A 25831-nucleotide genomic window follows, 5' to 3' on the forward strand; every position below is an offset into this window, starting at 1 on the left:
ATTCAAGACATTCAGGCTCTAGAAAAATGTTTTCTAAGTAAACAAAATGAAGAAGACTTACCTCACACCCCTGACAGAAGAAGCACTAAAATTCCACTCGTGTATACCTTTCTAGAACACAAGGACAGAACAACAACAACAAAGGCTGAGTCATCCAAATGGAAATAACATAACAGTAATTTAATTATTAATAATATACTCAGAGTAATTTTTCCTAGCCCATAATTCTGCAAGGACAAACTATCCAGATGGAAACTGTAGTTCATTTTCAAGGCACAAGGGTGATGTTTACTGTACTTAATAATTTCTGTACTCCAATAAAACAGCTTCCAAGAGAATCTAGGAGAATTAGTCTCATTAAATTCTAAAACTTGACTTTTAGCAGATTAACCTATTAACTGTTGTGCCTTTCCTCTTTAGAGTAAAAAACCCCTGATCAAAATAATTTAATTACTACAGTTGAGTGATATTTCTTTTCTGAGAAAGAAAAACATTAATTTGAACAAAATCTCTGCAAGGTTTTAAAGATAATTACTTCTGAATTATCTTTAGTTATACTTTCTAACTAAAATGGTGCTTTTATTTCTTCAGAAAATAGCACAGCAAGTAGGTATGTGTATGTGTGGTTAGTCGCTCAGTCATGTCTGACTCTGCAGCCCCATGGACTTAGCCCGCCAGGCCCCTCTGTCCATGGAATTCTCCAGGCCAGAACAGTGGAGTGGGTAGCCATGCCTTCCTCCAGGAGATCTTCCCAACCCAGGGATAGAACCCAGGTCTCCCACATTGCAGGCGGGTTCTTTACAGTCTGAACCACCAGGGAAGCCCATGTATGTGTAAAGACACATGTATACAGTGTCCATCGTTGCTATAAAGTGTGACCTAATTTATGCAAAATTCAATATGCTAATAAAGTTTGAGCATAAGAAATTTGATGACCATTTGATAAGCATGAATGATTTGCAGGGCCAAGATGAAAACTAAATGTGGGAATTTATTTCCTGAGTTTATTACTAAAGCTGAGTTAAAATCAGTATTAAATTCATATGTATCAAAATTAAATCAATGACAAGATAGATGGCATTCCCTATAAAGATATAAAATATAAAAATATTTTATATTTCCTATAAAAATATTATTGTCAACAATATAGAAGTAACAACATAAATATTTTTATGGAAATAAAGCAGTTGATATATGTGTCTAAATTTATCAAGTACTATACTGTAGTCAATTCTGATTGCAATCCAATTCTGTAAATGTAAAAGAACCAGAGAAACAAGTTCTTACCCACCCACTTAAAATACTGCCGGAGGCTGAGGTCTTGGCTGGGCTAGTGAAGTGAGTAACGAAGCCTGAGACTCTGAGGTGGTCCAGAACTTTCCTTTGGGCCAAAGCAACTTGAAGGGTCACAATTTATCTCCACAACACCTGGTCCTCTGCTAGGACCGTGCATCTTAAAAACAGATCCTCTCAAACTCAGAGCTGATGTACTAAAAAACTACTTTCAGTGCACATCAGTCGGGTAACGGGGATATGACCTGAGTTAACACAGAGCAAATGTTGCTATATGTGAGGTCCAGAGAGGGAGGGGACCACAGAAAGGTACTCCTGGAACTCCGCTTTCTTAACCAGAGTACAGAGGGACTTAAATTAAAATAGCAGCCTGCAGCTTCAGCTGGTAATTGGGAAAGTGGCGTCTAAATCCTGTTGGCCTCAGGTGACCTTCTAAAAATATGTGAGCCAAGAGCTGCAGCTGTTACCTGCACACTCCTTGCACACAATGCAGCCTTATCCTCGGAGCCTGCAACTGAGCTGCTTTCTGAGGCCAAGCCCGGATCACCAGGGGGGCGCTCAGCACGGAGCCGGCTGAGCAGGGTGTCAACCTGCGATGGAACACAGCCACTGCCGAGCACCGACCAGACAGCTCTGGTAAAATCTATCCTCCATCAGCCCCGTTCTGGGAGCAGCCAAAGACAGATTTCCCAGATTGCCCGGGCTGGTTCTGTAGGAAAGAAGTAGAGCATTTCCAGAATGTTAGGTTCCTGGAAGGCCCTGAGTGCTGCCAGGGAATGTTCCATTTCAGTGGTGCAAAGCCCAGGGCCCGAGATGGGAGTGATGTGGGTTGAGGAGTCCTCTCTCCTCACCTCCCTTGCTACGGGGACTCACCACACAGAGGCGCCGGTGAGCCATAAAGCCAACAGGTGAGGTAAACGTTTCCTGGCTCCTCTGGGAGTCTGGGGAAAGGGGCAGAGCAGAGGCCGTGCTGGAGTGATAATTAATTCCCCAAAGCCCCAAACCAACACTCAACCTGATCTGCACAAGCACCATTTTCTTGGAAATGGTTAGCCTCAGATGCTGTGCCCCAGCTAGGGCAAGGCTGAAGACAAAGTGTCTTCAGCTGAGCTAACTGAGCTAACACGGCAGCTTCCCTGGTGATCAGCTGGTAAAGAATCTGCCTGCAATGTGGGAGACCTGGGTTCGATCCCTGGGTTGGGAAGATCCCCTGGAGAAGGGTAAGGCTACTCCAGTTTTCTGGCCTGGAGAACTGTCCATGGGGCTGCAAAGATCGGACACGACTGAGTGACTTTTTTCTTTGTTTACCACGGCAGCAATTCTACTGTGGCAGACGCTGTTGGTTCCCCAGGCGACAGCCATTCCCTTCCTCTTTGCTAAGAAAAAGCGTTTGTTGGTCCGGTGCAGGTGGCAATGTTTAGAGATGGTGAAACAGATTCCCTAAATTAGCCATGGTAAACCCATTTCCCTTGCTGGTGATAGGTTTAGGCGTGGACCCATGATGCAACTTTTGGTCCCGGGGAAAGGCCCTGACCTCCTTTGCATGCTATCTGTATGGAGTGATGCTTGGTGCTGCTATTTAAGACCAGGAGAGAAAAAACAAGAGCACATAGAGAAGCCAGCCAGAAATCTGACACTGCTAAGCCACTGAAAGTAGCCCCCAATGACCCACCTCAGAAGTTCTTGTAATAGGAGACAATGTTTCCTTATTACTTAAGCGATTTTTAGTTGGGAGTTTTGTAGTCAAAAACTTCCTTGATTGGTGAGAGCATCATATTATCAAAATATAGAACCTAGGGTAAATACATCCCCCTAATATGTTTCCTGGGTCTCCTCTGAGTGGCCACTGGTTGGAGCTGGACTAAGGGAAGTGGGGTGACACTTACTTCTCCACTGGGACCCTGCACCAGATAGACCAGAAGTTCTTAGCTTCAAATTTCAAAGGATGGGAATTCTAAATAACAATGATTTTAAATATCTTGCAAATAACTTCTCTCTTCCACAATCTAGGTTTTTCTTTCATGTACACATGCAGACTTTCTTCAAGCACTAACTTTTTAAAGCAGCAACCAGGAAGAACTGTTAAAAGACTGGGACTTCAATTAATTTGCCCCTGACCACAGAGTCCCTAACTCTTGGGACTTGGTATAATGATCTTAAAGTTTTGAAAGTAGCAATATAAATTATACACTAGCTCATAAAACTATTCACCCCACATTTTAGAATGAAAGTACTGGGAGAGGGAGTAAAGGAATAAATATAATCAACAAAAAGCAACACTATGTTGTTCTACTTTTAAAGGAAAAATTTAAACATTTTATGACACCCTTCCAAGAAAAATCTACTTCTTATTTACCATTAAAACCTATTAAACCTGTTGCTTATTTGATTTAATTATAGCTATTACAGTTGCTTAAAACTAGTAAAATAATAACAAAGTAATCTTCATTGCTTGTCCTCATTCCATTTGTATCACTTCTATTTAAGGTGAAAGTGGAATGATCTGAGAGAATAGCATTGAAACATGTATATTATCAAGGCTGAAACAGATCGCCAGCCCAGGTTGGATGCATGAGACAAGTGCTCAGGGCTGGTGCACTGGGAAGACCCAGAGGGATGGGATGGGGAGGGAGGTGGGAGGGGGGATCAGGATGGGGAACACATGTAAACCCATGGCTGATCCATGTCAATGTATGGCAAAAACCACTACAATATTGTAACGTAATTAGCCTCCAACTAATAAAAATAAGTGAAATAAATAAATAAAACAATAGAGAAAATGGCAGTGGTAAAGAACACACTATGGATAGAACTAGGGATAATGAATATAGACATTCATGTATAGAACAACAAATAAATTGACATTAATTTAAAATGGAAACAGATCAATTTTTAAAAAGCTTAAATTTTTAACAAGGGACGTATTTAACACTGAAGGTAATAAGCGGTGGGGACAAAGCAAATGTAATATTTCTTGATCAAAAGATAGTAAAAATGGAAGCAGGACCATTCACAGCCTACGTCTATAACTACTTAAGGCAATGATTTATGTCCTAATATATTTATTTCTTAGCATAACATAAAAATGGTCTCTACAGTTGTCACAAACATAAAGGAATCAGCACAAGGCTAACTATTGAACACAGAACCTCCAGAAAAAGAAAAATAATGACAACTGGAAATAGTATTCATTTTCCAAAAATTCCTGGCTTACTTTCTGTTCTTTTTCTGTCTTCCAAGTAACTTCTGGCTCTCTACTCATTCGCTGGGACTTGCTAATCACTCATTCCTTTAGCCCCGGTCTGCTCTAAGTGTCCTTGGATAACCCTGCTCTTTCTAACCAAGCTTTTGAAAATCTCCTCTCCCAGATAACAATTTTCATGTCTCTAATCTCTTAGATTTTGTAGTTTCAACTGGATGACTACTCTACTTCTGCGTATGCATATACTTTAAAACAATGTAAAGAAAACACTTTACATTGCTGGTAAGGGATCCACCTGCAATGCAGGAGTTCAGTTCAGTTCAGTCGCTCAGTCCTGTCTGACTTTTGCGACCCCATGGACTGCAGCACGCCAGGCTTCCCTGTCCATTGCCAGCTCCCGGAGTTTACTCAAACTCATGTCCACTGAGTTGCTAATGGAGACCTGGGTTCGAACCCTGGGTTGGGAGGATCCCCTGGAGGAGGGCACAGCAACCCACACCAGTATTCTTGCCTGGAAAAGCCTCATAGACAGAGGAGCCTGGTGGGCTCCAGTCCATGGGGTCGCAAAGAGGACACGACTGTGCAGCTCAGCACAGCAGAGAGAAAACTGCACTTTATAAAAACAAGGTTAATAAGATGTATATAGAAAGTTACATTAGTTATGATCAATTTCGTCATGATGCCACGACTCCAAGCGGAGTACGGATTGGAGGTTAGTTCAATTAACTTACTGGAGCAGCTCATAGAACTCAGAGAAACATTTTACTTACTAGATTACCAGCTTATTATACATGAATATGATTAAGGAACACTCAGATGAGAGAGATGCACAGGGCAAGGTATGGAGAAAGGGCTTGGAGCTTTCGTGCCTTCTCCACATACACCCGTCTTTCCAAATCCCCAAGTATTCAACAACCCAGAAGTTCTCTGAACCCCATCCTTTTGGGTTTTTCTGGAGGCTTCATTACATAGGCATGTTTGATTAAATCATTGGTCATTGGTCAATGACTCAACCTCCAGCCCTTCTCCCTTCCCAGAGGTCAGGATATGGGAATGACAGTTTCAATCCTCCAAACTACTGGGTGGTTTCCCTGGCAACCAGGCCCCATCCTTAGGTGTTTTCAGGGTACTACCTCAGTAACATAACATAACAAAAGTCATTTCAGCATTCAGGAAATTCCAAGGGTTTTAGGAACTCTGTGCCAGAAATAGGGACCAGATCAAAAACATATTTCTTACTATAAACTGCAAAATCACAATTCCCTAATATAATACGAACAACCTCCCAAGTAATTGCTGCCAAAAATAAATAAATAAATAAAATTATTATTTTTTTTAAAATAGTGCCATTTTGAGTGCCCTTTGGATGGCTATGCCATCTATAATAAAAATCCAAACAGCAGAATTATATTTTATTGGGTGAAATCCATAACCAAAATTTAACAAATTTTATATTACCAAATACATCTATGCCAAAATAAATACACAGGAAGCTACTTCTTCTAAACTAACACAGACATTTGCTGGAATATATAAATGCCAAAAGGTATAAGATCTTTCACTACTAATGCTCTTGTCTTAATAACTGCACAATTTACCTTGTCATCAGGAAGCACATGCCAAATAGATATTGTCTTTTCCTCAACTTCATTGTTGATAGACAAATATGAAGGTTGATAGATTTTGGTTGGTTCTAATATTAATACCTTCAAAACATAAGGCAAAGAAATTAGTATTATTGACTTAAGATTTAAGCCATTTAGAGTTGTTATAACAACCCTGCACTGACACAAGAGATTAACACATAAGGCTTAGTCCAAAGCTGGAGTAAAACTGTTTTAACTTCGGATTCTTGCTATCCTATGAGGCCTCTGAGCAATTCATGGTGTTAAACAGTTACCATAAGTTCCAATAATGCATCACTTTTCACTGCTAAAGAAACTGGAAATAAATTTTTGAAGTCCTTATGTTGGTTACGCTATCCCCAGGGACTCTAATTATATATACACACACACACACACACACACACACACACACATTTAAAAGCTTTTATTTTATTTACAATCAATACAGAATGTATTTCTCTTTTTTAATTTTTTTTATTTTAATTTTTTTATTGAAGTATAGTTGATTTACAACGTTTCAGGTGTATAGCAAAGTGATTCAGTTATACATATACATATTCTTTTTCAGATTTTTTTCTCATAATCAATTTCTATAAATGTAAATGTGTCAAAGCAAGGCAGCAGTGTGGTAGAAGAACAAATAATTCTATGTACATAAGATTCCATTTATAGACTATCACATGTTTATTTTACATTTTTTTGTGGCCACACCTTATCAGAAAGATGTAGTAGTATGGTTTTCATACCCTTGTAAATGGATTGAGAAAAGATTTTTACTATTATTAAAGGAGTTTTATATAGGAGCCAAAGAAATGGACATAATTGTATGAAATAATAAAAATGTTTTTGCACTGCCTCCAAGATAAAACTAGTATCTTCAATAATGATATATTTAGCTTTGTGAGAGAAAAAGAGAGAAATAAAACTAGCCCCTACTTTGGAGAGTATCTGAGGATATATGATAAGTGGGATGAGAGTCTCCATCAAAGGACTGGACAATGTTTACATTATTATTAGCATATCATATTAGGAGCAAATAACACTGAAATGCCACACCTACCTTGATTTCAAAGGTGCTACAGATATTACCTTTTTGTACAGACACTTAAAGGCACCTATTCAGCTCAAATTTCCTGTGTGGTCTTAAGCAAGAATATTTGGGAAGAAAATAAAATACCAGAGAAAATGGAACAGCTCTTTTTATTCAAGTTAAGGTACAGAGAATTAGAAAAAGGGGATGAGAAAGACAAAATTTTCTTTAATCAAGGGTAAAAAAACCTTAAGGGCATAAAGAATTCTTGGTCAGGCTCTGGTGATGAAAATAAGATGGCATATGCCACAAATAAACAGTAAGAGCTTGCTGGGGAACACAGTCTGATTCAGAAACATGCTGGGTGAATCAAGGTCCAAATTCCTATCAACAGAGAACTAAGTGGCACTGATTAATATGAAAATCATTACTTTTCAATTTTAGTTTGGTAAAAACAGTGCTTTCAAATGTGAGTATCCCAGTGTTTGTGAAATCAAAATAAATAATAGGGAATAAAATAGTTTCCCAAAACAGCACCCAAGACACTCCACTGAGGACTAGAACTTTCCTTGTCCCCTAAAGAAGTGAGCATGCTATCTAACGTTAGAAAAGCACAGCACAGGTTATCTCCTATCTTCTTAAATGATGGCATTATTGTTGTCTCAAAATAGTTCTAACAGATAAAATCGAAACTATGCATTACCTATCTTGAGATAAGGAAAAAAAACTGGTTGCAATTATTATTGTCTAATGATTGCTTCAACAGTATGTGAACCGAGAACTTACAGATGTTCAAGCTGGATTTAGAAAAGGCAGACGAACCAGAGATCAAATTGCCAACATCAGTTGGATCACAGAAAAAGCAAGGAAATTCCAGAAAAACATCTATTTCTGCTTCATCGACTACGCTAAAGCCTTTGACTGTGTGGATCACAACAAACTGTGGAAAATTCTTAAAGAGTTGGGAATACCAGGCCACCTTACCTGCCAGCTGAGAAACCTGTATGCAGGTCAAGAAGCAACAGTTAGAACCGAGTACGAACAGTGGACTGGTTCCAAATTGGGAAAGGAGTACGTTGAGGCTGCATATTGTCACCCTGCTTATTTAGCTTATATGCAGAGTACCTCAAGGGAAATGCTTAGATGGATGAATCACAAGCTGAACTCAAGACTGCCAGGAGAAATATCAATAACCTCAGATACACAGATGACACCACCCTTATGGCAGAAAGCAAAGAGGAACTAAAGAGCCTCTTGATGAAAGTGAAAAAGGAGAGTGAAAAAGCTGGCTTAAAACTCAACATTCAAAAAACAAAGATCACGGCATCCAGTCCCAATACTGCATGGCAAATAGATGGGGAAACAATGGAAACAGTGACAGACTTTATTTTCTTGGGCTCCAAAATCACTGCAGATGCTGACTGCAGCCATGAAATGAAAAGACACTTGTTCCTTGGAAGAAAAGCTACAACAAACCTAGACAATGTATTAAAAGCAGGGACACTACTTTGCTGATAAACGTCTGTCTAGTCAAGGCTATGGTTTTTCCAGTAGTCATGTATGGATGTGACAGTTGAACCATAAAGAAGGCTGAGCTCCAAAGAATTGATGCTTTTGAACTGTGGTGTTGGAGAAGACTCTTGAGAGTCCCTTGAACTGCAAGGAGATCCAACCAGTCAATCCCACAGGATATCAACCCTGAATATTCATCGGAAGGACTGATGCTGAAGTTGAAGCTCCAATATTTTGGCCACTCTTCCTCAATTCATTAGAAAAGACCCCGATGCTGGGAAAGATTGAAGGTAGGAGGAGAAGGGGACAACAGAGGATGAGATGGTTGGATGCCATCACTGACTCAATGGACATGAGTTTGAGCAAGCTCTGGGAGATGAAGGACAGGGAAGCCTGGCGTGCTGCATTCCATGGGATTGCAGAGTTGGACATGAGTGAGCGAACGAACAGCAACAAATGTTTGCTGAGCCCTCTGAACTGCTGTTGAAATGACAAAATGTGAGGAATTTGTAGCATGCCTTGTGGATGTCACAGAAAGGCTGTTTAAAGACAAGAAAAGGATGCAATTTGATGAAACCAGCTAAATACAACTCGCTTGGGAGTATATGTTTTCTTGCTTTCAGTTTCTTGTCTTTTATATCAATTAACATTACAATTAACTGCTAAATTCTGAAGTATAAAGGAAGACAGCAAGGCCTGCAGACTCTAAGAGGAGACAGTAAGCAGAGGTACATACTAAGCTCCTATAGAAACCGTGAAAGTACCACTTCCTCTTCCTCTCACCTGACATTATCAGATGGGTTGATGGTCTCCTAACTTTTCAAAGTAGGAAGGAAAGAAAACGTACACTGAAGAGAGGTGAGGAGAAAGAATGAATTAAACTGAACCCAAATAATAATAAATGATGGTGGGATCCTTCATCTTCCAAAGAAACTTTGGTCTGTTTTCTTTTGCCCAGAGTCATCACTATTTCTTGGAAGCATGAGAATGGATGTGATAGTGAGCTAAAGGGAACCAATTAAATAAGATTTTCTAATATAAGCTACCTGGTCAAACCCATTTCCAATGAAGGACAAGGTAATCACCCCAATCAAGACCTAATGCAGCCTTCACAAGTGTGGGCTATAGAAGACGCTACTCTAAGGACATGAATAGTTACAGTGACTGACATAAGCCCACAGGTTCTAGAAGCTTGCCTTTCTCTACGCAATAGAAGGTGGGCAACAAACTCCCTGGTTGGAGTGAGTGGGCTGGGTAAGAAAGGGCAGTGAGTGAAGCAGAATGAATGGGATTGAAACTGACATCTTAAATGGTAGCCTCCAGTTGGCTCAGGAGATTACTGTTTTTGAAAGAAGGCAGTTATGAATTGTCCATCCTTTTCATTGTTCAAGAGCAGTTAAAACTATGGATTATGACCATTTTTCTGTTCCTTTTGCTTATCAGTTTGTGGGAGCTGTTTTGTTTGTTTGTTTGTTTTTGCATATTGGGTGCATTGATCCTTTTGCAGCGTTAGTGTTAGATATTCTCTCCCTTTCTAGCATTTGCCATATTTAGGGTGGGTTTTTTTTTTTTTTAAGATGACCAAAAATTTGAACTTTTAATTGAATCAAATTAGTTAATATTTGCCTGGGGAGCTTACAGTCCCTTTCTTGCTTAAGAGAGCCTCTCTTTCCTGGAGTATACACCTATATTCTAGCTTACCTGGTGGCTCAGGCAGTAAAGAATCTGCCTGCAATGCAGGAGACATGGGTTCAGTCCCTGGGTTGGGACGATCCCCTGGAGAAGGGAATGGCAGCCCACTCCAGTATTCTGGCCTGGAGAAGTCCAGGGACAGAGAGGCCTGGTAGGCTACAGTCCATGGGGCTACAAAGAGTCGGACATGACTGAACAACTAACACACACACACACACCCCTATATTCTCCTAAATTCTCTCTCACTATTTTCTGGATTTTTTTTTTTTACATTCACATTATGACAAACTAATTCATATTAAAGTAATTTAAATTAGCTCAGAATCGCTAATATAAGTGGTTTCCTCTCATAGCCAGCTTTCTTAGTCCATCAAATACTTCAGCTTTGTGTTGTCTTCTTTCACGACCACATTTACTATCATCAAAGCACCAGCTAAAGGCTAGCTGCCAGCTCATTCTGAGAGAAGTATTTTCCTAGGCTACACATTATCCAGGATAGAAAACAGAGTGAAGTGTTATAGTTTGAAAGGCTTTTCAACGAAAGATCCTGCTGAGCTATGGCATCCTCTGGAAGCAAGAGCAAAAGAAATGTGCTAATGCCAGGGATAGATTTAATTAAATGAAACATTTGATCCTACCAATGAGCACTAGAAAACAAGATTTTATAAAAAGAATTAAGAGTTGCCACCACCGCTGAGTATGAAGGATTGAGACTTACAGAGCTCAAACAGATTTCTGGCATCACTTTGACGTGGGAAGAAGTCTGTGTATACAGTCAGTTGCCAGTAATTCTTGAATTGGATGCTATAGCTACATCGCTTTGGATGATTTTCCAAGAACTATCAGGATGGGTGTGGAACCAGTTAAGGTGGACAATGTATTTTTAAAGTGTGTGTATGTGTGTTATACATTTAAATATCGCAATCTGATAGAAACTAGGCATAGTGAGTTGCAGACCAGAACCTGTGAAGTATTATTTCCCATCCTCTAGAGCAGCGGTCCCCAACCTTTTTGGCACCAGGGACCAATTTCATGGAAGTCACATTTTCCATGGATGAAGTGGTAGGGCGGGGGGTGGAGGGGGGGAGCTTTCAGGATGATTCAAGTACATTTACATCTATCGTGCACTTTATTTCTATGATTATTACATCAGCTCCACCTCAGATCATCAGGCATTAGATCACAGAGGTTGGGGATCCCTGCTCTAAAGCACTGTAAAAAGCAACACCGCATTTAACTCTGACCCACATGGGTAGTAAGGGGTAGTGATGGAGTAACAATGCAGGGGAGCCTGACACTTTTCACCACAATAATGTTGATGATATTGATGGTGACAAAGTTAGCAAAACTGTAGTATGAATTAAAAGCACCCATTCATCTGATCTGAAGAGATATCTTGACTTCTTGAGCTAAGAGATAATCTTTTCCTGGGAAAGCACACATCATAGATTATCAAAGGAAATTACCAAGTGTCATGGCAAAAACATGAAAACGCATCTTATTTCTCTGACTGTGACTGTTATTTTTAAAAGTAAGGTACCATACTGTCTTGATGACTGTGGCTTTGTAGTAGAGTCTGAAGTCAGGCAGGTTGATTCCTCCAGTTCCATTCTTCTTTCTCAAGATTACTTTGGCTATTCGAGGTTTTTTGTATTTCCATACAAATTGTGAAATTCTTTGGTCTAGTTCTGTGAAAAATACCGTTGGTAGCTTGATAGGGATTGCATTGAATCTATAGACTGCTTTAGGTAGAATAGCCATTTTGACAATATTGATTCTTCCAATCCATGAACACGGTATGTTTCTCCATCTGTTTGTGTCCTCTTTGATTTCTTTCATCAGTGTTTTATAGTTTTCTATGTATAGGTCTTTTGTTTCTTTAGGTAGATATACTCCTAAGTATTTTATTCTTTTTGTTGCAATGGTGAATGGTATTGTTTCCTTAATTTCTATTTCTGTTTTTTCATTGTTAGTATATAGGAATGCAAGGGATTTCTGTGTGTTAATTTTATATCCTGCAACTTTACTATATTCATTGATTAGCTCTAGTAATTTTCTGGTAGAGTCTTTAGGGTTTTCTATATAGAGGATCATGTCATCTGCAAACAGTGAGAGTTTTACTTCTTCTTTTCCTATCTGGATTCCTTTTACTTCTTTTTCTGCTCTGATTGCTGTGGCCAAAACTTCAAACACTATGTTGAATAGTAGTGGTGAGAGTGGGCACCCTTGTCTTGTTCCTGATTTCAGGGGAAATGCCTTCAATTTTTCACCATTGAGGGTGATGCTTGCTGTGGGTTTGTCATATATAGCTTTTATTATGTTGAGGTATGTTCCTTCTATTCCTGCTTTTTGGAGAGTTTTAATCATAAATGAGTGTTGAATTTTGTCAAAGGCTTTCTCTGCATCTATTGAGATAATCATATGGTTTTTATCTTTCAATTTGTTAATGTGGTGTATTACATTGATTCATTTGCAGATATTAAAGAATCCTTGCATTCCTGGGATAAAGCCCACTTGGTCATGGTGTATGATTTTTTTAATATGTTGTTGGATTCTGTTTGCTAGAATTTTGTTAAGGATTTTTGCATCTATGTTCATCAGTGATATTGGCCTGTAGTTTTCTTTTTTTGTGGCATCTTTGTCTGGTTTTGGAATTAGGGTGATGGTGGCCTCATAGAATGAGTTTGGAAGCTTACCTTCTTCTGCAATTTTCTGGAAGAGTTTGAGTAAGATAGGTGTTAGCTCTTCTCTAAATTTTTGGTAGAATTCAGCTGTGAAGCCATCTGGTCCTGGGCTTTTGTTTGCTGGAAGATTTTTGATTACAGTTTCGATTTCCTTGCTTGTGATGGGTCTGTTAAGATCTTCTATTTCTTCCTGGTTCAGTTTTGGAAAGTTATACTTTTCTAAGAATTTGTCCATTTCATCCAAGTTGTCCATTTTATTGGCATAGAGCTGCTGGTAGTAGTCTCTTATGATCCTTTGTATTTCAGTGTTGTCTGTTGTGATCTCTCCATTTTCATTTCTAATTTTGTCAATTTGGTTTTTCTCTCTTTGTTTCTTAATGAGTCTTGCTAATGGTTTGTCAATTTTGTTTATTTTTTCAAAAAACCAGCTTTTAGCTTTGTTGATTTTTGCTATGGTCTCTTTAGTTTCTTTTGCATTTATTTCTGCCCTGATTTTTAAGATTTCTTTCCTTCTGCTAACTCTGGGGTTCTTCATTTCTTCCTTCTCTAATTGCTTTAGGTGTAGAGTTAGGTTATTAATTTGGTTTTTTTCTTGTTTCTTGATGTAAGCCTGTAATGCTATGAACCTTCCCCTTAGCACTGCTTTTACAGTGTCCCATAGGTTTTGGGTTGTTGTGTTTTCATTTTCATTCATTTCTATACATATTTTGATTTCTTTTTTGATTTCTTCTATGATTTGTTGGTTATTCAGAAGAGTGTTATTTAGCCTCCATATGTTTGAAGTTTTAACAATTTTTTTCCTGTAATTGAGATCTAATCTTACTGCACTGTGGTCAGAAAAGATGACTGGAATGATTTCAATTTTTTTGAATTTTCCAAGACCAGATTTATGGCCCAGGATGTGATCTATTCTGGAGAATGTTCCGTGTGCACTTGAGAAAAAGGTGAAGTTGATTGTTTTGGGGTGAAATGTCCTATAGATATCAATTAGGTCTAGCTGGTCCATTGTGTCATTTAAGGTTTGTGTTTCCTTGTTAATTTTCTGTTTAGTTGATCTATCCATAGTTGTGACAGTATGGTACTGGCACAAAGACAGAAATATAGATCAATGGAACAGAATAGAAAGCCCAGAGATAAATCCATGAACCTATGGACACCTTATCTTCGACAAAGGAGGCAAGGATATACAATGGAAAAAAGACAACCTCTTTAACAAGTGGTGCTGGGAAAACTGGTCAACCACTTGTAAAAGAATGAAACTAGAACACTTTCTAACACCATACACAAAAATAAACTCAAAATGGATTAAAGATCTAAATGTAAGACCAGAAACTATAAAACTCCTAGAGGAGAACATAGGCAAAACACTCTCCGACATAAATCACAGCAAGATCCTCTATGACCCACCTCCCAGAATATTGGAAATAAAAGCAAAACTAAACAAATGGGACCTAATGAAACTTAAAAGCTTTTGCACTACAAAGGAAACTATAAGTAAGGTGAAAAGACAGCCCTCAGATTGGGAGAAAATAATAGCAAATGAAGCAACAGACAAAGGATTAATCTCAAAAATATACAAGCAACTCCTGAAGCTCAATTCCAGAAAAATAAATGACCCAATCAAAAAATGGGCCAAAGAACTAAACAGACATTTCTCCAAAGAAGACATACAGATGGCTAACAAACACATGAAAAGATGCTCAACATCACTCATTATTAGAGAAATGCAAATCAAAACCACAATGAGGTACCATTACACGCCAGTCAGGATGGCTGCTATCCAAAAGTCTACAAGCAATAAATGCTGGAGAGGGTGTGGAGAAAAGGGAACCCTCTTACACTGTTGGTGGGAATGCAAACTAGTACAGCCGCTATGGAAAACAGTGTGGAGATTTGTTAAAAAACTGGAAATAGAACGGCCATATGACCCAGCAATCCCACTTCTGGGCATACACACTGAGGAAACCAGATCTGAAAGAGACCCGTGCACCCCAATGTTCATCGCAGCACTGTTTATAATAGCCAGGACATGGAAGCAACCTAGATGCCCATCAGCAGATGAATGGATAAGGAAGCTGTGGTACATATACACCATGGAATATTACTCAGCCGTTAAAAAGAATTCATTTGAACCAGTCCTAATGAGATGGATGAAGCTGGAGCCCATTATACAGAGTGAAGTAAGCCAGAAAGATAAAGAACATTACAGCATACTAACACATATATATGGAATTTAGAAAGGTGATAACGATAACCCTATATGCAAAACAGAAAAAGAGACACAGAACAGACTTTTGAACTCTGTGGGAGAAGGTGAGGGTGGGATATTTCAAAAGAACAGCATGTATACTATCTATGGTGAAACAGATCACCAGCCCAGGTGGGATGCACGAGACAAGTGCTCTGGCCTGGTGCACTGGGAAGACCCAGAGGAATCGGGTGGAGAGGGAGGTGGGAGGGGGGATCGGGATTGGGAATACGTGTAAATCCATGGCTGATTCATATCAATGTATGACAAAACCCACTGGAAAAAAATAATAATAATAATAAAAAAAAGAAAAAAAAAAAAAAAGTAAGGTAAAGCAAACCAATTTGTTGAAAGTAAGTATTTTAACCAGATGACCATCTTCACTTGCTGTGCATGAAAAGGAGCACATTAATGCTGTTACAATCACAAGTGCAAGATGTTCTTTAAATAAAGGAAACAAAACATAAACGTCCTTAGAGTTAAGTGAAGAGTACTTACTGGAAACCTAACTACGGTGACATCTGTCTTTGTGGCCTCGACCAGGAAATCCATCCAGAAGTCCACAAGTTCCTGTTTGGCCACAGGCTGTTCCGAAGTCAGTTTCACAAAATGCTTATATATCAAAATTGTCTCTACGATAGACTTGAGGTACCTAAAAATTAAACGATATAAAACTTGTAATAGGCAAATTTAGAACTACCTATTCCCACATATCCCAGTCTTACTCTGTAAATGTAATTTAAACATGGCATTAATAATTATACCAGCCAAGTCACCAAACTTCATTCATTTTTTGTTACATATCATGTAGTATCACGTTATCTCATTTAAAACTCACAAAAATGCAATAAAGTAGGCCATTTTTTCCCCATTATAAAGATGAGAAAACTAAGGCTTAGACAGCTTACATAACTTGGACTGAGCAAAACATCTACTTAAAACATGACTTTTAAAGTAATGCCTAGTGACTTCTCTGGTGGTCCAGTGGCTAAGACACTGCACTTACAATGCAGGGGGCCCAATAAATAAACAATAATAAATTTCTTAAAAATTAAAAAAATAAAGTAATGCCTATATTCTACTCAAGAAAGTGTTAATGCATTTGCTTTAAAATATGTTCCCTTGGGAAGTCTTTCTAAATAGACCCATCATGAGAAATATTATTTTGCTCTGAAGTAACTCAACTCATATGCATTATATGAACATCCTTAAATTGCAAGACAGATGGTGCCTCGAAGGAAGAAGTCAGGAAAATATGAGGAGTAAGATAATTAATTACATGAGAAAATGGGCATGCAAGCACTTTGTAAACTATAAACTACACACATGGAATTAACATTAAATTAATGGGAACAAAACATTGTTTTGTGGTTGTTGTCACTACTGCACAAAATAATGCCTGTTTTCTTGTTAACAAAGGCCAAGAGACCTCTAACTGAAACTCTTTGTATCTGCGCCCCAGCCTCCTCCTCATATCGCGATGATCATCATAAAGAAACAACCGATTTGACCACATGGGATGTGTGTGCATTTACTGGTTCATTGATTTTCATGTCGTTTGCTGAATGCCTGCTGTCAGCATGCTCCTGACAGGACAACCCTGTCCTCAAGCTGCACGCAGGGCCAAGGAGACAGAAATGTAAAAGGCGTTGAGCACCATGAAATAAATGCCCATGGAGCTTTAACTCACGGAGATAAAACTGACAAAAGTCATAGAGTAGTATCAGCAGATATATGACTAAACACAGAAGAAGAAAGTTTCAGGAGATGAGTGGGTCACACACAGAAGTATGTGTAACAACATCCACCATCTTCTGTCTGGCTGTGGGGCAGGGTCTTAGGTTGACATGGGATTTAGGAGCAGACATGACCCACCAATGCTCCCCAGGTGGAGGAGAGGGCTGGAAGACGATGCCCATCGCGTGGTGAGACGCAGCAGCACAAAGCCAGAATCTTGCATGTTCAGTGTAAACAGACGGCAGTGTAAACCCAGGGGTGTGACAAGGACTGAGGTTTAATGACTGAGGGCAAACCTTCTTTGCCACACCAAGGAGGTGGACTTTATTCCTTAGGCTGTGAAGAGTCATTAAAGTATGCTGATTTAAAGATTTCAGTGGAGGGGAAGGCACAGACATGCATTTTAGAAAGATCATTATGAGAGTGATACTGGGAAGCATTTGCTAATGAGGGAGACCTGAATGTGACCAAACGCTGTAAGAGGCCACGAACGTCTACTGTGGTGGGCATCTCCTCAAATGGTCCCTCTGAGGACAAAACATCAGTGGCCTGAGTCCGGAGATGCTTTGAGCCTTTCTTGATATCACAGGTAAGCTTTATTTTTCTTATTTTTTATTGGAGTATAGTTGCTTTACAATGTTGTGGCAGTTTCTGTCATACAGCAAAGTGAATCAGCTATACATACACAAACACTCCTCTTTTTTGGATTTCCTTCCCATTTAGGTTACCACAGAGCATTAAGTAGAGTTCTCTATGCTATACAGTAGGTTCTCATTCATTATCTGTTTTATACACGGTATTAATAGCGTACATATGTCAATTCCAATCTCCCAATTTACCCCACTCCTTTTTCCCCCCTGGTGTCCATATGTTTGTTCCCTATATCTCACAGTTAACCTTTAAAAATCTTTAAAGCTAATAGTCAATCATTACATGAGATGCATAATAAAATTAGCACTAAAAATAGTCTCAAATGCAGATGGAATTTTGTTTTCATCTTTCCAGTTACTTACATCCATAGTGATGAGACTTGGGTGCATCCCAAGAACTATTTGAAAGTAGAAAAACACACATAATATATGAAACATCTAAAAGTGTCAGGAAACTCTAAGTAACAAAGAAGTGCAACTCAAGAATGTGAGTCCTAAGAGGGAGGTTAGATCATGAAGGGCACATGTTTGGAGCAGAGACCGGGAAGCTGAGATAGAAGCTTGTGAATCTGCTGATCAGAGCCGCACATGTAACATTGGAGGCCTGTGTGTGATCAAGTAGGAGATACTGGCCAACTTGAGCTGGTGGGTTGGTCAGTGTGACGGAAAGGCTGAGCTTGACGGCCATCGGATACCACCTGTGTCTAAAGTTATCAGAACCTATAATCAAAACATTTTGCTTACGAGCATCAATCACTTTTTCCTCTAGATTGTGCATTTCAGTCTCTAAGCAAATAAAACCATCTAGTTGTCAGTCCAACATATTTAACCATTTAGAAACAAGTGATAGGAGCTTTTATAAAAAATAATTCTATAAACACCTAACAGGTTACTATTACCATGCAGGTGTCTTCAGTTTAAAAAGCTTTTCAGATGCTTGAATGACTCTCAAGTGGTCGTTGGCCAGGACACTGGCCCCCAGGAAAAATCCAACTTCCCAGTAGCTCTGGAGTTTTTCCAAGTTTCCCTTTTTACCAAGAAGACTACTTAGCTTCACCCCTAGAAGATGAATAGGAAAAAGGAACATTACAAACACACCACAGTCAGGCAGAGCTGACTTCTTTATTAAAAAGCAAGCTTCCATTCTTCCTTTCAGATTAAAATACCTTTGTCAAGTTTCTGATTCTTAAAAGGGCTTAAGTTCATTGTAAAAGAAAAGAAAAAAAGACTAATCAGAAAGGTACACAGAAAAAGACTGATAAGTTCCCTTCAATTTGAAAAGCTCCAAATAACTGCCAACTTCACATTGATGTACATCATCCCAGAGTTGTTATATATGTTGGTATATGGGCTTCCTTGGTGGCTCAGTAGTAAAGAATCCACCTGCTGATGTAGGAGATGCAGGTTTCTTCCGTGGGTCAGAAGGAAATGGCAACTCACTCCAGTATTCTTGCCTGGGGAACCCCATGACAGAGAAGCCTGGTGGGCTACAAGGCATGGGGCCGCAAAAGAGTTGGTCACGACTTAGCCACTAAACAACAACAATAAATGATCTCAGACTTAGAGAAGTTTACTTGTGAATTTGTGTTTTGCTCAGTAGATATCCAAATAATTTCTGTCTAGTGAAACAATATCTAATATTTATAACCGGCTGGTCATAAACTAGCTTTTAAAAAAATCAAACTCAGAAATCTGATTGTAAGATTTCTTTGTTAAATTATGATTACCTTATCTCCAAGGAAGATCCCCTGGAGAAGGGAATGGCTACCTACTCCAGCATGCTTGCCTGGAGAATTCCATGGACAGAGGAGCCTGGCAGGCTACAGTCCACGGGGTCACACGCTATCAGACGTGACTGAATGACTCACATTAGCTTCTTAAACGCACTTTAAACAGGACATAGTTACTGTTTCCATGTTCACTGAATTAAATAGAATCTTTTATATTTTCTGAGAGTCATGAATTTACCTTTTTTTTTTTTTTTTTTTGCTTTAATGAAACGAAACAACCTTTAAAAAGCCTTATGCTGCTTTTTATTATATAATTCCACTTAAGCCATGAGTATTTTAGGAAAAAGTCCATTTGGGAATTCTTCACATTTTGTGATGATAATTTAAAAAGAGAACAGCTTTGCCACCTTAAAATTTCATGACATGGAAAAAAACTGCACGTGTATGCAACAACATCTACGATATCCTATCTGAACAGAAAAAAAACAACAAATATAAATGGAAGAAGAAAGTGTAGGGGGGAAATTAGATACTAAAAATGTGTGTCTCTGTCAACCTCAGTTGAAAATGAGTATTTCTTTTTTTTGTTTCATACTTTCAGAACAAAGAATGTAGGACTAAGGTAGCATCAGACCATTTAAACATTTAAAGAGGGACTATGAAAGTGTTTAACAGTAAAATTATATTAGCTTTAAAATTAAAATTTAGATTTATTCTTGCATGCCAGAAGTTTACTCTATGAGGGTCATCTTAACTTTGGCCTTAGCATAATTTGGTCACATGATGTGACTCTGAATCATTCAGCATTTGGACAAAATATATTTTTTGTTGAATGGCAAATAGTATTTTAGTATACAGATGGGTCATGGTTTATTTACCCAAATGCAGATGGTAGCTGCTTTTTATTACTATAAATACTCTTGTACACATAGCTTTGTGCACTTGTTCAATTATTTCTTTGTAATAAAATCCTCAACTTGGACTTGTTGGGGATAGAGATATGCTCATTTTAGTGTTGATATTATGGGTAGTGGGCTTCCCAGGTTGCACACAGTGGTAAAGAATCTGCTAGTCAATGCAGGAGACACAAGATATGTGGGTTTGATCCCTGGGTGGGGACTATCCTTTGGAATAGGAAATGGCAACCCACTCCAGTATTATTGCCTGGAAAATTGCATGGACAGAGGAGCCTGGCAGGCTACAGTCCATGGGGTCGAAACGAGTCGGACAGGACTGAGTGGCTGAGCACACATTATAGATAATATTACATCCTTTCATCTTTGCCAGTGTAATGGAGAACAAAAGGAAACATGCTTTTTTTTAAACCTTTAAGATTGACTCTCTCCATATTTTATATATCTTTTATGAATTAGCATTTATGTTTTTTCCACATGATGTATGAAACCTGTTTCTACATGAGATAGTACTCTTTTAAGTTTGGAGTTAAGAATATGGCTCTAATTTTTTATATTTAGGATCTCCAAGCCCTCTCCACCCACACATCCAAGGAAGAGAGGAATAAATATCTTGGTACATAATATTTGTTTCATAACTAGGATTATTTCCACTGGATAGAGTCTCAGAGGTAGTGTGATGCTTGGTCCCAGGCTATAGCACTTTTAAGGTTTTTGATCACTAGAGCCAAATTATTAAAGCACTACTGCTGATGGATGATTCTATCTTTTTACCAAGTCCTTGCTATCTGGCTATTTTTCACTATTTAAAAAAATTTGGCAAAATTTATAAGCAATTAACAGCATGTCATTGCTGTTTTAAATACCAGTTCTTTGATTCAATCATCTGTTCAGGCAAGTTAAATGTTGACAATGCTCTAATTAGACCTGGTTGACTTCTAAGAATTGAAGATTTTTTTTAATAGTTTAGTTTCTATCATAGTTTTTATATTTTGCAGCAGCTATTTAACAGAGAAAGGTAGGACCTTTTTATTGAACTCTCATTATATGCCTAGCACTAGCAATGCACACTGAGAAGGTAACTCTTTCCAACCCAGACAACAGCACAAGTTAGAGATGCCAAGGGAACATTTCATGCAGAGATGGGCACAATAAAGGACAGAAACAGTATGGACCTAACAGAAGCACAAGATACTAAGAACAGGTGGCGAGAACACACAGAACTAGACAGAAAAGGTCTTCATGACCCAGATAACCACGATGGTGTGATCACTCACTTAGAAGCAGGCATCCTGGAGTGTGAAGTCAAGTGGGGCTTAGGAAGCATCACTATGAACAAAGCCAGTGGAGGTGATGGAACTCCAGCTGAGCTCTTTCAAATCCTAAAAGATGAGGCTGTGAAAGTGCTGCACTCAATATGCCAGCAGATTTGGAAAACTCAGCAGCGGCCACAGGACTGGGAAAGGTCAGTTTTCATTCCAATCCCAAAGAAAGGCAACGTCAAAGAATATTCAAACTACCACACAATTGCACTCATTTCGCATGCTAGCAAGGTAATGCTCAAAATTCCCCAAGCTAAGCTTCAACAGTACATGAACCAAGAACTTCCAGATGTTCAAGCTGTATTTAGAAAAGGCAGACGAACCAGAGAACAAGTTGCCAACATCTGTTGGATCAAAGAAAAAGCAAGGGAATTCCAGAAAAACATCTACTTCTGCTTCATTGACTACACTAAAGCCTTTGACTGTGTGGATCACAACAAACTGTAGAAAATTCTGAGACGGGAATACCAGACCACCTTACCTGCTATCTGAGAAACCTGTATCCAGGTCAAGAAACAACAGTTAGAACTGGATATGGAATAATGGACTAGCTCAAAATTGGGAAAGGATTATATCAAGGCTGTATATTGTCACCCTGCTTATTTAGCTTATACACAGAGTATATCATGGGAAATGCTGAGCTGGATGAAGCACAAGCTGAACTCAAGATTGCCAAGAGAAATATCAATAACCTCAGTTATGCAGATGACACTACCCTAATGGCAGAAAGCAAAGAGGAACTAAAGAGCCTCTTGATGAAAGTGAAAGAAGAGAGTGAAAAAGCTGGCTTAAAGCTCAACATATAAAAACTGAAGGTCATGGCATCCAGTCCCATCACTTCATGGCAAATAGATGGGGAAACAATGGAAACAGTGACAGACTTTATTTTCTTGGGCTCCAAAATCACTGCGGATGGTGACCACAGTCATGAAATTAAAAAACACTTGCTTCTTGGAAGAAGCTATGACAAACCTAGACAATGTATTAAAAGAAGGGACACTGCTTTGCTGACAAACGTCTGTATAGTCAAAGCTATGGTTTTTCCAGTAGTCATGTATGGATGTGACAGTTGGATCATAAAGAAGGCTGAGCACCAAAGAACTGATGCTTTTGAACTGTAGTGTTGCAGAAGACTCTTGAGAGTCCCTTGGACAGCAAGGAGATCCAACCAGTCAATCCTAAAGGATATCAACCCTGAATATTCATTGGAAGGACTGATGTTGAAGCTGAAGCTCCAATACTTCAGCCACCTGATGGGAAGAGCCAATTCATTAGAAAAGACCCTGATGCCTGGAAAGATTGAAGCCAGGAGGATAAGGGGATGACAGAGGATGAGATGGCTGGATGGCATTACCGACTCAATGGACATGAGTTTGAGCAAGCTCTGGGAGATGGTGAAGGACAGGGAAGCCTGGCGTGCTGCAGTCGATGGGGTCGCAAAGAGTCAGACTCACCTGAGTGACTGAAAATAACACCACCACAATCAGTTAAAGATTAGTCCCTTTGGCAATGATGGAAAAAAAATGCTGAGAGATGTTAAGCAACTTGTTGAAGGTCGCACAGCCCCGGTGGAGGTTAGATTGTTACCAGTTTAACTTTCCATTGTGATGAATTCCAAGCATACATCAAAGTAGAAGAATACCATAATGATCACATTTTCAACAGCTGCTAGCATTTTGCTATTGCCTCATCTCCCTGAATACTTCGGCTGAACCATTTCAAATAAAATTACATATTTCACCCTTAAATATTGTGTCATAGTAGAAGAATTCTCCTACTCATTCTACTTGATCATTTTTTTGAACACTTGTCAGCAATTGAACAACAAGGGCATCTGACATCTGCCTCTGTGGAGACTGAAGCCTGTGCTGCTGAGCTTCAACACCCCCTGAGGGGAATTCAGGGTGGAGAGTGAGGCACCTGTGCTCCAGGGAAATTGGTGGAACAGGTCTTTAGATAGTTAGATATTTTTAGTAACTGATTTCATGTTCCCAAATCCTTGGTGGTGGCGGTTTAGTCGGTTTAGTTGTATCCGACTCCTGCGACCCCATGGACTATAGTCCTCCAGGTTCCTTTGTTCATGGGATTCTCCAGGCAAGAATATTGGAGTGGGTTGCCATTTCCTTCTCCAGGGGATCTTCCCAACCCAGGAATCGAACCTGAATCTCCTACATTGCAGGCAGATTCTTTACTGACTGAGCTACAAGGGAAGCCGCATTTGATTATTGCACCTAATAAAAATAATAATAATTTTCTCATATTATTTAATATCTGGTCCTGATTCAAATTCCCTGATCATTCCCCAAATTTCTTTGGCCACCTGACACAAAGAACTGATTCACTGGAAAAGACTGATGCTGGGAAAGATTGAAGGCAGGAGGAGAAGGGGACGACAGAGGATGAGATGGTTGGATGGCATCACTGACGCGACAGACATGAGTTTGAGCAAGTTCTGGGAGTTGGTGATGGACAGAGAAGCCTGGCGTGCGGCAGTCCATGGGGTTGCAAAGAGTTAGACACGACTGAGCGACTGAACTGAATAGCTTTTTGTTGTTGTTGTTCTCTTTGTTTTTTCAAACTGGAATCCAAATGGGGATCATTAATTGCATTTTTTTTTTAATATCTCTAATGAGCTGACTCATTTGAAAAGACCCTGATGCTGGGAAAGATTGAGGGCAGGAGGGGAAGGGGACGACAGAGGATGAGATGGTTGGATGGCATCACCAACTTAATGGACATGGGTTTGGGTGGACTCCGGGAGTTGGTGATGGACAGGGAGGCCTGGCGTGCTGCGGTTCATGGGGTCGCAAAGAGTCGGATACGACTGAGTGACTGAACTGAACTGAAATGTCTTTTAACCTAATCAATCCACCCACACTTTTCTCCATGACACTGACTTTTTGAAGAGATCAGGCAGGGAGTCCTGTAGAATGTCTTCACCTTTTGGATCTGGCTGATAGCATTTCTTGGTGTTGTCTGACTTATTTCTCTATCCAACTGTGGTTCTATTAACTGACTGTTAAATCTTAAGGCTTGGGTTAAACATTTTTGGTGAGACTATTTCACAGGACTGAGGGCAGGAGGAGAAGGGGGTGACAGCGGATGAGACTGTTGTATGGCATTATTGACTCAATGGACATGACTTTGAGCAAACTCCGGGAGATAGTGAAGGACAGGGAAGCCTGGCGTGCAGCAGTCCATGGAGTTGCAAAGAGTCGGACATGCCTGGGCGACTGAACAACAGCAACATTTCACGGGAGATGCTGCCTACTTCACATTCTCTGAATCAGCTGGCAAATGTCCAGCCATCAAGCCATGCTGGGTGGATCACGGATGCCTGGACCCCTGGAGGGGATATATACAATGAATTGTATGGGTGCATTGTTCCTTTGTGATTGATAAGCAATTTGTGGGTGAACTTGGGTTTCATGTAAATATGGCAAATGAAAATTAAAAAAAAAAAATCCTAATGGTGTTAGTTCTAATTGATGATCCTTGTCAGAATTATTATTTTAGCATCATTATCATTATCAGTTTTATCAGTCCTTCTACTTTTTCAGCTAGCATTCTTTTGAAGAATACACTCTTAAGAATATACAGTTAGTATGTAGCATATCTTAAGAAGAGCTTTACCTCCTCAACTGGATGATCTATGCTCTACTCAATCAGGTCTGACTCTGTGACCCCATGGACTGTAGCCCACCAGGCTCCTCTGTCCATGGGATTCTCCAGGCAAGAATACTGGAGTGGGTTGCCATTTCCTTCTCCAGGGATGAACTACAGTATCACTTTAAAAGGAAGGGAAAGTACTGTACTTTATTCCCTATCATTTTAAATTTTCTGAGAATTTGGTCACCTCCATAGATGGCAAATGAATTGTTCTGTGGTTGGTGATGGATTTTATTTTTGTTTTGATTTCTTTTTCTTGATTATCCTTTTAGAGTCATGGATTTTTATATTCAGTAACACAAATTTTATTTTCATGGCTCCCTGAAAATAAGATTCAAGTAGTGGTTTGTCTCAATTCCAATCACACTGTTCTCTTATTACATCATCATCTCATAAAGTGTCTCATGGTTGAAAATTCCACAGAACACAGGAGAAACATCTTTTATTTAACTAAAGCTTGATTATTAATTTTAAGTCTTGCGAAGCTGAAAAAAGGATAAAGATAAAAGATGCGGTTGTTTCC

General features: G+C 39.3%; 1 protein-coding gene across 1 annotated transcript in view; it reads right to left on the reverse strand.

Moving 5' to 3' along the window:
- MAP3K5 (mitogen-activated protein kinase kinase kinase 5) overlaps positions 1–25831 on the reverse strand; it is a 212502-nt gene that overhangs the window by 76540 nt on the left and 110131 nt on the right. Inside the window, exons 9-12 of the mRNA XM_061130296.1 lie at positions 18573–18732; positions 15785–15938; positions 6094–6201; positions 62–111 (exon numbers count right to left, since the gene is read on the reverse strand). Of these exons, the coding sequence (XP_060986279.1) occupies positions 62–111; positions 6094–6201; positions 15785–15938; positions 18573–18732 (472 nt within the window). The remainder of the gene's footprint in view (positions 1–61; positions 112–6093; positions 6202–15784; positions 15939–18572; positions 18733–25831) is intronic.

Source organism: Dama dama, chromosome 26, assembly GCF_033118175.1.
Source record: "Dama dama isolate Ldn47 chromosome 26, ASM3311817v1, whole genome shotgun sequence".
Lineage (NCBI taxonomy): Eukaryota > Metazoa > Chordata > Mammalia > Artiodactyla > Cervidae > Dama > Dama dama.